Source organism: Panthera leo, chromosome B4, assembly GCF_018350215.1.
Source record: "Panthera leo isolate Ple1 chromosome B4, P.leo_Ple1_pat1.1, whole genome shotgun sequence".
NCBI lineage: Eukaryota > Metazoa > Chordata > Mammalia > Carnivora > Felidae > Panthera > Panthera leo.
Window position 1 is genome coordinate 129,698,669 of NC_056685.1, and position 11,471 is coordinate 129,710,139.

The following is an 11,471-nucleotide window of genomic DNA, read 5'->3' on the forward strand; positions in this document are numbered from 1 at the left end:
CATGCCTCTGGCGTCCACCACACAGGGCCCACCACACTGGAGACAGGAAGCCAGGAAGTTCTGGATCTACCAGTAGCTTCTGTCATGGAAACAAATCTGGCCCCTCACTTCCCGGAGCCGGGCGATTCTGTCGGTGAGTTCATCTGCCACCAGCCTAACACCCAACTCGGACCCAAACACCGCCCATGATTCCCACGCCCAGCCCCTTGAGTGTGTCCCAACCTCCCTGACCGCTGTCCCTCTGACATCCCAGCGTCCCCCTGCCTTTGCTTCTCAAGGTGCAGACTCACTTCCCCAGCTATGTCCTTGTCACCATGAAATTCACGAATTCACTTCTGAAACACTCCATTCTGATCTCCCTACTCAAATCTGCTCGGAGCTTAGCCTTCCCTCCGTGGTTCTTATCAAACCCTCATCTCTAGCCTTGCAAAGTGCCTTTGGCCATTTTCTCTATCTCGTCTCCCTTGCGGGGGCCATTTTCTCTATCTCGTCTCCCTCGTGGGGGTTAGTGTCCCCTTCATCCTCTCTGGACCCTGCCCCTTCCAAGATCTAGCAGCAATTCGACACCGCTGTCTTTCCTGATCCCAGCTCAAAAGCCCTCCGAGGGGCCAGCTGGATTTCTGCCTGTTGCATCTGTCCAGCCTGCTGTGTACCCCTCGGCCTTTCTCCCCGCGGGTTCAGCTCAATTAACACATCATCTTTCGATGTGCCAGGATTAGACGTTCCCAGCATTCGCATTCTGATGACAAGTACAAACTCTGTCTTCTAAACCAGTCTCCTGACCCTCTGAGCCACCAGATGCTTACATATGAACCTTTCAAATTCTTAGCTGCTGGGTTTTTAACAATCCCACTGAGATTTTTTCGCTACTTGAAGGATAGTGGAGACGTCACAGCATCTGAAGGATCAGGGCCCCCAGCCCCCGGGGTTGGTTCACTGATACAACCCTGGGGTCCACCGTCCTGCGGCTGAGGCAGACACCAGGAACTCTCCACATCCACGGTCACTGTATGATGGGGAAGGACAGTCCCTGTGTCCTATGATCTTTCATCTCAGAGGCTGGCCCCACCCAGTTCCTTCCCTGTTGGCGGATGACATTCAATGAAAACAAAGAACAGGGGCCTCTGGGTTGAGCATCTGACTCTTGGTTTCAGCTCAAGTCATGATCTTGGTTTCCGCTCAGTCGGTTGAGCATCTGACTCTTGGTTTCAGCTCAGGTCATGATCTCACGGTTCGTGAGTTCGAGCCCCACATTGGGCTCTGTGCTGACGGCGTGGGCCTGCTTGGGATTCCCTCCCTCCCTCTCTGCGCCTCCCTTGTTCTCGCTTCCAAAAAATAAATAAACTCATAAAAAATTTTTTTCAAAGAATACCAAGAACAGAATTTGTGGTGGCTGCTCTGTTGCTCCTGGCCATACCCAATGCTAACCATCCGAAGGCGTCAAACCTCATGCCTTGAGTGCTCTCTACCTCTTGGGGAACACAGCAGAGGGGTTGCACATCACAGTTCTGGTCTGTAACGGGATGAATGAAGGGCGGTGAGGAAAATAACAGGCCGCGGAGCCAAGAATTATTCCACTCGCCAAAGATTAGGAAGCCTGAAATAGCAATACCACTTGTTTTGAGTAAAGCCTTAGATAATTGGACAAGGCACAACAGGCACATGGAAAGACATCAAGGGCTAGGTTACTTAACGTTGGGGAAATACCTGGCGAATCCTTCTCTTTAACCCCCGTGCAGAAAATCACTGGTAATGAGTCCTGGGTGACAGCTAGACCAGAATGCTCGGCGAAGTGTTTTGCGCCTTCCCCTAGAATCTGATGGCTGGGCTGGTGAACCCATAGGACCGCCATTTATCCAACCAGCCCCACGACAAGGATGGCCGGAGTTTCCTCCCTTCCACCCTGCTGGGAGAGAACTGGAACAAGGCAGTTCTGGGAAGAAGGGATGTCAGGTGGGGTCTGGGAAAGAAAGAAGAGAGAGAGAATCGCCATGATTCCTTGGTGGGGAAGGGAAGGCCTTGACATGCTTGACATTCCATGAGGGAGGGAGGGAGGAGGAAGTCGGTGGGGTTCAAGACTCGGCCCTCCTGCCCACTAGAGAAACACGGTCATCTATCACTCAATCCCAGGTTCTGGACACCAGCTGAGGAAAACACCTGTGCTCAGTCCAAAGCCCGATGTGGACAAGCTCCCCCTGGGTGTCCCAGTGGGGCCTGCAGCGTGCTGAGGTCTGAGGAAAAAGCAATGGAGGACTTGTTCCCTGAGAGCCCAGAAGACAAGCCCATGGGGAAGGGAAGTCCAGAGCCCAGGCGAGCCCCTCGATGAACACAACAGAGGCCTGCTGTATCAGTCCACATTTATTGAAGTAGCTTATAGAACACAAGACTGGGAGGGCCACATGAATCTGAAATTCCATCTTGCCGGGCGCCTGGGTGGCTCAGTCGGTTAAGCATCCGACTTCAGCTCAGGTCATGATCTCGTGGTTTGTGAGTTCAAGCCCTGTGTCGGGCTCTGTGGTGACAGCTCAGAGCCCGCAACCTGCTTTGGATTCTGTGTCTCCCTCAATCTCTGCCCCTCCCCCGCTCACACTCTGTCTCTCTCTCTCTAAACTAAAAAAAAAATTTTTGAAATACCACCTTGCCGAGTACTGTCCCCCACCCCCCCAGACGATGAGGAAACTGAGGCTCAGAGAGGCGATGTCTCTTGGCCCCAAGCTGCTTGATCTCCTCGACCTGTGGCAAGATTCCTCGACCTGTTGCTGGCGTCTTTCGCTTTTCTTCCCTTTTTTGTTTTTTGTTTTTTCCCCAAATCAACCACTATTCCAACTCAGCCTTTGGACCTTCATCGGTGTCTCGGTGTGCCCTGGTCCCTAAGAGCAGCAGCAACTTGCCAAACGTTTCCCCCACCCCACTGCCATCGTCCCCACCGCCAGCACTGCGGCCAGCATCCTTGTCGCGGCCACCAACCGTCACGAGGAAGTCGCCGTCTACCTAAGGTGAGCCTGCTGGAAGATGAAGGTGGGTCGAGACAGGAAAGGTAGGGCTGGAGTCCCCTCAGCAAGGGGGGAGTCCGTCCTCGCTGGCATGTCCCTCAAACCATGGGGAGGGTCAACAGAGAGGCACTTCTCCATACGCCAACAATTCTAACTGTAGTATTCCTGGCCTTCCCACGGCTTGTTCCTCCACATCTCTCTTGAGCCATGTCCTCCGTGTCCTCTTTGGTCCATCCCCCTCACTCTCTAGCCCCCTCCCTCCTTCTTCCAGCTTCCGCCTGCCTTCCTTCTCTTTGACGCCCCTGTCGTTGGCATTAATCCCTCCCCCCCCCCCCCGCCGTGTGCAGCTACAGAAATGCCAAGCTCCTTTACACCACATTCCAAAAATTTTTTAATTTTTTTTAGGTTTATTTATTTATTTTGAGAGAGAGAGAGAGAGAGTGAGCAGGGCAGGGGCAGAGAGAGGGAGAGAGAGAGAGAATCCCAAGCAGCCTCCGCTGTCATTGAGGACCCCCAACGCGCTGTCAGGGATCGAACCCGCGGACTGTGAGATGGTGACCTGGGCTGAAACCAAGAGTCAGATGCGTAACTGACTGAGCCACCCAAGCGCCCCTCAAAAACTTTATTTGGCCCCCTCTTCCCCTCTCATGAGGTACCTCCATGCCTTTGTCCCGCACATGACCCTGCTCCCTGCCCTGCTCGGAGGTCACGGGGCCGGGCCCTACTTTAGACTTTCATACATCCGGTTGAGCTCCTTCAACTTGCTCTCTAGCAACTGGGCCTGCTGTCTCAGCCTTTCAGCCGACTCTGCCTTTGCCCCCTGATGCAGGTGTTTTGATTCTTCCACAAGGTTGGCCACATCCACCAGAAGGGAGGTGCTCACGGTGGCCACATCCATGATCCGGGCTCCTCTGATCATTGCCAGAACAGCGCCTCCAAAAACTTTCTTCACTCGCTTGTCACTTCGAACTGAGACTCTCCCAGCTGTCATGAACCTCTTGGCACAGGCTGCTAGGTGAGGACCGGCTTTGGCCAGCCTGATGGCACGAACATTCTTTCCAATGTTTCGCAGGACTCGCACGAAGCTGTTTGTTACGGGAAACATTCGGGGTGTGTTCTGACACCGAGCCTTTGCAATGGTCTCCCCTCTGTTATCGCCAGCGGATGCCAGGCGACGGGCTTTGGCTTCCGCGGACAACGTGCTCGAGTGCTCCACAATGCTGCTGGACACAGTGGTCACAGCAGATGCTGTTCCCAGCGCCACCCCCGTTGCAAAGAGTGACAGACTGATCCCTGATGTCACAGGTGCCAGACCCAGGCCCAGGATGGTCAGGACCCGAGACACCACGCTGGTGGATCCGGCCACGATGTTGGAGATGGTGCAGCCCCTGTGTACCTTGTCAACCTTGTCCGCCAGCTTGTGGAGCTTTTGTATTTGCCCCTTAAGCTCCCGTTTCAACCGGGGATACTCGTTCAAAAACCTCTCCTCCAGGTGGTCTCTTTGGATCCTCTCTCTGCCCTCCATGCACAGGTCTGCCTCTAGCTCACACAGACCTGCGTATAGCACATCTGCCTCCTCCCTGGAAAGGTGAAGGTCAAGCGATTAGGAAAAGCTTAGCTGTCAAGTGGGCTTGATTCGATCTTTCCCGCATCGACCGCAGAACGTGCACTACAAATCAAATGGACAAGGGTTTGACAGATGCGAAGCATGTTTCTTGCCATGTGACACACGTTCTGTACCTTGCTCGTGCTCCGTAACACATACTCAGCCAGGGAATGAATACGTGCTCCTCTTCAGATGCTCTAAGTGGGAGGCGTGTTTTTAAGGGTATTTATTTATTTACTTCGAGGGGCGGGTGGGGGGAAGGAGGAGCAGAGAGAGAGGGAAAGAAAGAATCCCAAGGAGGGTCTGGGCCGTTGAGATCACGACCTGAGCCCAAATCAAGAGTCAGACGCTCAACCGACGGAGCCGCCCGGGCGCCCCAACTGGTAGGTATTCAGGAAAGATGGCTTCTCGCTCAAGGGCAGGTCAACACTCTCAGCGCCACAGTGTTTGTAGATGAACAAAGGGAAGTGGCATTGGAGCAGAAAAACCTTCGTTCGGAGAAGCTTAGTGTGTACGGAAGGATGAACCTTACCCACAGAGAGGTCTGCCCTCTGCCCTTGGCTACTGGGAAGTGACCTCTAGGCCCCTGCCTGGAATGGTAAGGGTCCTAGAAGGATAGGACTGTCTTCCTTTGCCTGGGCCTTTGGCCTGACATCGCGACGTACGATGGGGGCTTTGGGTCATGTGCTATGGGTTCTGACCTACGGAGGCACTAGAAATTAAAGGCATGGATGTGACCTCAAGGAGGGGCTGGAGATGACAGACAGGTCAGCCATGCAGCGAATGTCATTGGGCCCCCATAAAACTCTAAAAGACTCTCTCCTTGATCTTCTAGGCCCTCTTTTTGACTAGGTGCAGTGCCTGTGTAGCCTGTCGACCTTGGCCTTCTGTGTCCTGTCCGTGACAGCCTATAGTGCCCGGGCTTCGCAAGAACCCTGTTAGGTCAGTTTAATGAGAATCTTCCCACTCTTGATAACGGATCACCTTTGATATCTGATCGAATCCCACCTTTGATGTGGAAGCTCTTTTTTCTTTTAAGTTTATTTATTTACTTTGAGTGTGAGAGAGAGCACAAGCAGAGGAGGGCAAGAGACAGAGGAAGAGAGAGAGAGAATCTCAAGCGGGCGCCTCGCTGTCAGTGCAGAGCCCAGCACGGGGCTCGATCTCGCGAACCGCGAGATCGTGACCTGAGCTGAAATCAAGAGTCGGACGCTTTCCCGACTGAGCCACCCGGGCGTCCCTGATGTGGAAGCTCTTGACCTGCCTTCAGCAAGAACCCTGCTGGGTCAGTTTAGCAAGCGTCGTCCACCTTCTTCTCTTAGTGATTTCTCATCCACCGCCCCTGCCCCGCTCCTCGGCTATAAATCCCCAGCTCTGTATCCGGAGCAGAGCCTGATCTCCCTTCTATGGCCACAGCCCTGAATTAAGTCGTCTTTTTAATCAACGTCAAAGTGTTTTGTCTCACAGTGTGAGCTTCCCTGGTGGGCCATGCTCCATTTGCACTGTCACAGATTGAACGCAGGACGGTCACACGTCCGGAGGAGGACAACGGAAGCTTCGCATCTGAAACCCTCCCAGACCCTTCCCCATGCGTCTCTCCCCGTGGCCATCTGCATCCTTGCCTGGAAGACAGCGTGACTGAGTGTGACAGCTCTCAGTGCGCTCTGTGAACACTTTCAGGGAATCATCCAACCTCACGGCGGTTTGAGGACCACGGCCCAGTGACTGCCCCAACTGACTGAGAAGCAGGACGTCCGTTACCCTGGTTCCCCCCCAGACTCTTCCAGTTCACGTCGTTGACTCCCGACCCACCACCCAGCACCCCCAACCTCTCAGGTGTCATCAGCCTCACACCTTAGCTGGTGACAGCTTCGTCGGCATGCACACCAACGCTATGTGCAACTTTTATGAAATTGCTTAAAGATACGAGAGACTTGGAGAGCCATCTGTGTGAAACCCTAAGCCTGAAAAGACCGCATTTGGACAAGCTGGTGGAGGAAGTACTTTCCCCTCTGGTGGGGACTTGTGCGTCTCCCCAGAATTGAGTACAGAATTAGCAGCTGCCCCCTGTGATGCCACTAGTTGTCACAGAGTCACATTCGCTCCCACTGGTCTGGGGCTGCTCTACGTAGAAGAGGATAGGGGCACCTGGGTGGCTGAGTCGGGCAGGCATCCGACTTCGGCTCAGGTCATGATCTCGCGGTTCGTGAGTTCGAGCCCCACGTCGGGCTCTGTGCCGACAGCTCGGAGCCTGGAGCTTGCTTCGGATTCTGTGTCCCCCTCTCTCTCTGCCCCTCCCCTGCTCATGCTGTCACTCTGTCTCTCAAAAGTAAACATTAAAAAAAATTTGTAAGAAGAGGAGAGGCTTCCAAATGGTGGTCAAGACCCCCCCAGCTCCCAGGCAAAGTATGGAGGAGACAACACCCCTCCCCGCCATGGCCCTGCATGCCTAGTGGTGAGGAGATTAAAGAAGGAAGGGAACAAATGTCCCCTCTCCCTCTCCCAGGACCTCGAGTTTTGTGCCGAGAGCTTCACTCAGTCCTAGCCTTGCTGCCCAAGTTTACCTAGTCCTCCAACCTAGACATCCTCTTGTCCATCCCGGCCTTTGGACAAGACGATTGCCCTTGGGCCCCCACCTTTGACCTTGCAGTTCATGCTAAGGCCTTCGCCATAATCTTATCAGGTTGAGTTACTGTTTACATTGAACAAACGACTAATAGACTACACACCCAGAAACACAGGGCTGGACAGAGATAGAGTCTGGATCCAACACAGCTTGGTCCAACTCCACTCCAGTCTTTCCACCTCGTGGGCCAGCAGGATCCTGCGGTATTCATACAACTCCTTAGATGGGGAGGGAAGGCTTTAGTCCAAATGCCCAGGGGCACAGACTGCTACGTCAGCGTTCTTCGGACTGGTCCCTCATCTCCAGGAAGAAGACCCTTGGCCCCTGTCTCTTCGTGGCAATCTTCTAAAAAGTTAACATTGAGGCCCCTGGGTGGCTCGGTCGGTTGAGTGTCCAACTCTTGATTTCGGCTCAGGTCATGATTTCATGGTTCATGAGTTCGAGCCCTGAGTCGGGCTCTGGGCTGACAATGTGGAGCCTGCTTGGGATTCTCCCTCTCTCTCTCCCTCTCTCTCCCTCTTTTTCTCTGCCCCTTCCCCAGTTGTGCTGTCTCTGTCTCTCTCTCAAAATAAACAAGCTTAAAAAAAATAAAAAGTTAACATTGACTGAGCACCTACTATGTGTCGGTGACGATGCCAAGCCCTTTACGTACATTATCTTGGTTTCTCCCCGATAAAATTGAACAGATGAAGAAACCAAGGCAGAGATAGGTCTGCTTTAGGTTCAGGCCCAAGGTCACCTAACTTGCCCTCTGCAGGTCTCATCTCTTCTCAACCCGAGGCCATTCCCTGCCAGCGAATGCCATGGGAGACATACTCCTCACGGATTGTTGAGAAGGAGCACACTCAACCCCAGCCCGAGGATACTGCCACGCGGAGATCTGGGGACCACCTTGGGGCATCCCCGGGGGGTTACCTGGACAAGTTGGCCTCAGCCATGAAGCTCTCCCAGGCTTCATGGTCAGTCAGCAGGAGATGTAGGTCATCCCGGCTCACTGAGTCCTGGAAATACTCAATGATATCCTCCATATCGCTCTCTGGATGGGGAAAAAAAAGAAAAAAGTGAAGAGTTGTTTTGTTTTTTCTTCTTCCTGCTTCGCTAAGGGAGAGAGGAAACCGGGGCTTAGCTGGAGGGAACCCACAACACTAAATCTGTGTATTCACTGCCAGCCGGCCTAGGCAGGGGTATTGAGGTGAATACCCTCAGGCCTCGCCTCAGCTTTCACATCTGATATGTCGGGGGCTTATTCCTGAGACAGGGGCAGGTGGCAGCCTGGGGGTGCTGGGGGAGGGGAGGTTTCCACCTGGAGCTGACAGGGTCCGTGTAGAGGGGACAGCAACGAAACTCGGGGCCAGCATACCGTGTGGCAGGTCCCGGCCCAGACCACATACACACATTATATTTGATCGTTACAACAACAGAAGGGAATATTCTCATTTTACAGGTGAGGTTAGGCAAGGCACCCCGGGTCACACAGGTGGGAGATGGCCAAGGCCACCCTGGGGTCCAGTTCAGTGGCCCACCATCCCTCGCGGACCAGCAGTCAGGCCGGCCGCAGGGCGAGAGCTGGAGGGAATGGCTTGGTAAAGCCCCACAGTCGTCCCCAGCCGGGCTGGACAGGTCAAGAGGGCAGGAGAAGCCTCCAAGGTGACTAGTTCAGGACTCCTTCCTTCTCTCCTTCCCCCCTGCTGTCCCCCACCTCCTGTGGGCTGACCCGGCCTCACTTCTGGGTCATTGGATGGGCGGCAGGGGGAGGGAGGAAGTGAGCACCTTTGCCATGACTCTGAGAAGAGGACAGGAGGGAGGGGCCCCTATGGACTCCCGGACCAAGGGTGGGGGCTCCCCCTTGGTCCCTCTTGAAGGGCCCAGGACACTCATCAGTCCCCTTCAAGGGACTGATTCCGCTGTGGGTTAACTCAGCTGGAGGCACTCCCCCAATTCCGGGAATCATCTGGAAGGTGACTACCTGGGCAGAGCCCACGGGCTTCTTGGGTATGGTGCAAGCAGTGGGATCTCAGACTTTTCCCCCCAGCTTGCGTCTGCGTCCCGGTCGGAAGGAGGGGTCGCTTCACCCTTGAGAAAGAGAGAACAAATTGTGCGGTCAAGTGTGAGCCAGCGGTGACCACAGGGAGCAGCAAGGGGCCAGGTCCCCGGTGGTTCCCTCTGGGAAGGTCACAAATGCCAAAATGGACTTAACCTGATATGTCTGTCTGTCTCCTGGCCTCTACTGGCTGCTATTTAAGGAAGGTTACTCACCTCACTCCAGCTTGTTCCCAAGCCAGGTCACAGTCCTGCTGTCCTGTTGGGGCACAAGGAGAAGACAATCAGAGAGGGAGACTGCCATCTGAGAAGCTATAGAGGCAATAAAACCAAACACAGAAGAAAAGATGGGACGGAATGTTCTAGAAGTTACTCGAGGTCAGGCACATCTGTGTTTATTAACTGACGATAGCTAATGTGGATCAAGTATCTAGGAGGGGCAGGGCTCCTTATGGTTCCCTCACTGATTAGTCACACACACTCCATGAGGTGGGTGCTCTTGGGGTTGCCATCTTATTTGAAGGTTTGGGGCTCCTGGGTGGCTCAGTCGGTTGAGCGTCCGACTTCGGCTCAGGTCATGATCTCGCGGTCTGTGGGTTCAAGCCCCGCATCGGGCTCTGTGCTGACGGCTCTGAGCCTGGAGCCTTGCTTCGGATTCTGTGTCTCCCTCTCTCTCTGCCCCTCCCCCGCTCACATGCATGTGCTCTCTCTTTATCTCTCTCTCTTTCAAAAATAAATAAAACGTTAAAAAAAAAAGTGGGATGATAACATGAGTTAAACTAGAATAGAGTGAACTCTAACCTTCAACAGATATATTTCCTAGCAATATGTCACCCACTCACATAGGCACCCATGGGTGTTTCTTACTCAAAGGTAGTAAGACTCCTCGGGGGAAAACTGAATTCCTGGATTCCACGGGTCTGCAATGTCCACACTCCAGGGGGCAAGGATGATTTCGGGGAGGTTCAGGGCCGTGCTCAACAGGGCACCCATGGGGAAGTCCCAACAAATTACATCTAATAATAATAATAATAATAATAATAGATAATGATCATTATGATCATGTTTAATTGGGCCAGGCTGAGTCAGTGAAAAGCCATGAGTTCCTAATAATATTCAAATGAGGGCAAATGAGACAAAATATACGAAAAAAAGGTAGCTATAAAGGTGAAAAAAGGTAGTTATAATTAATAAGAAAGGGAGTCTTAATATATATGGGCATTTTGGGGGCATCTGGGTGGCTCAGTCAGCTGGTTGAGCAGCTGACTTTGGCTCAGGAAGGAAAGGCCAGGAGGCACCTGCATGGCTCAGTCAGTTAAGCATCTGACTCTTGATCTCGGCTCAGGTCATGATCATGGTTCATGAGTTCGAGCCCCGCGTCAGGCTCCGCACTGACAGTGTGCGGCCCGCTTAGGATTCTCTCTCTTGATCCCTCCTCTCTGCCCCTCTGCCATTAGAGCCTTCTCTCTCAAAATAAATAAACTTAAAAAATGCATATATACCTATGAGCATTTTCCCCCTTCTATTTATTATATGATTGTGATAAGGGACTGAGAAAGAAAACCACAAGAGGCCCTGACATTGGCTGGCTAGCCTGGCACTCCCTCCAGGTAATATTCCCTCCCTTGGCTAAAAAGAATGACTGTTACTTCTTTAGCAAGTTGTGTCCTTGTTCTGTTCTCTCCCTTTTTTTTTATGCATTTTTGTTTCAGCATAGAGTCCAACATGGGACTGGGTCTCATAAACCAGGAGATTCATTATGGCCTGAGCTGAAATCAAGAGTCAGATGCTTAACTAAAAGGCAACCGATGGAATGGGAGAAGATATTTGCAAACGACATATCAGATAAAGGGTGAGTATCCAAAATCTGTAAAGAACTTATCAAACTCAACACGCAAAAACCAAATAATCCAGTGAAGAAATGGGCAAAAGACATGAATAGACACTTCTCCAAAGAAGACATCCTGATGGCCAACCGACACAGGAAAAAATGCTCAATGTCACTCCTCATCAGGGAAATACAAATCACAACCACAATGAGATACCACCTCACACCTGTCAGAATGGCTAAAAGTCAACAACTCAGGCAACAACAGATGTTGGCGAGGATGCAGAGAAAGAGGATCTCTTTTGCCCTGTTGGTAGGAGTGCAAGTTGGTGCAGCCACTCTGGAAAACAGTATGGAGGTTCATCAAAAAACTAAAGA

At 52.6% G+C, this 11,471-nt stretch overlaps 1 protein-coding gene across 1 annotated transcript; it reads right to left on the reverse strand.

Moving 5' to 3' along the window:
• Positions 1 to 3,480: 3,480 nt before the first annotated feature.
• On the reverse strand, positions 3,481 to 9,510 carry APOL2 (apolipoprotein L2). The gene is made up of 4 exons (XM_042944669.1): positions 9,482 to 9,510; positions 9,192 to 9,298; positions 8,141 to 8,261; positions 3,481 to 4,573 (listed from the first exon to the last, which is right to left on the reverse strand). The coding sequence occupies exons 3-4, from the start codon at positions 8,251 to 8,253 to the stop codon at positions 3,715 to 3,717; spliced, it is 972 nt and encodes a 323-aa protein (XP_042800603.1). The 5' UTR covers positions 8,254 to 8,261; positions 9,192 to 9,298; positions 9,482 to 9,510; the 3' UTR covers positions 3,481 to 3,714.
• Between the last annotated feature and the right edge of the window lie 1,961 nt (positions 9,511 to 11,471).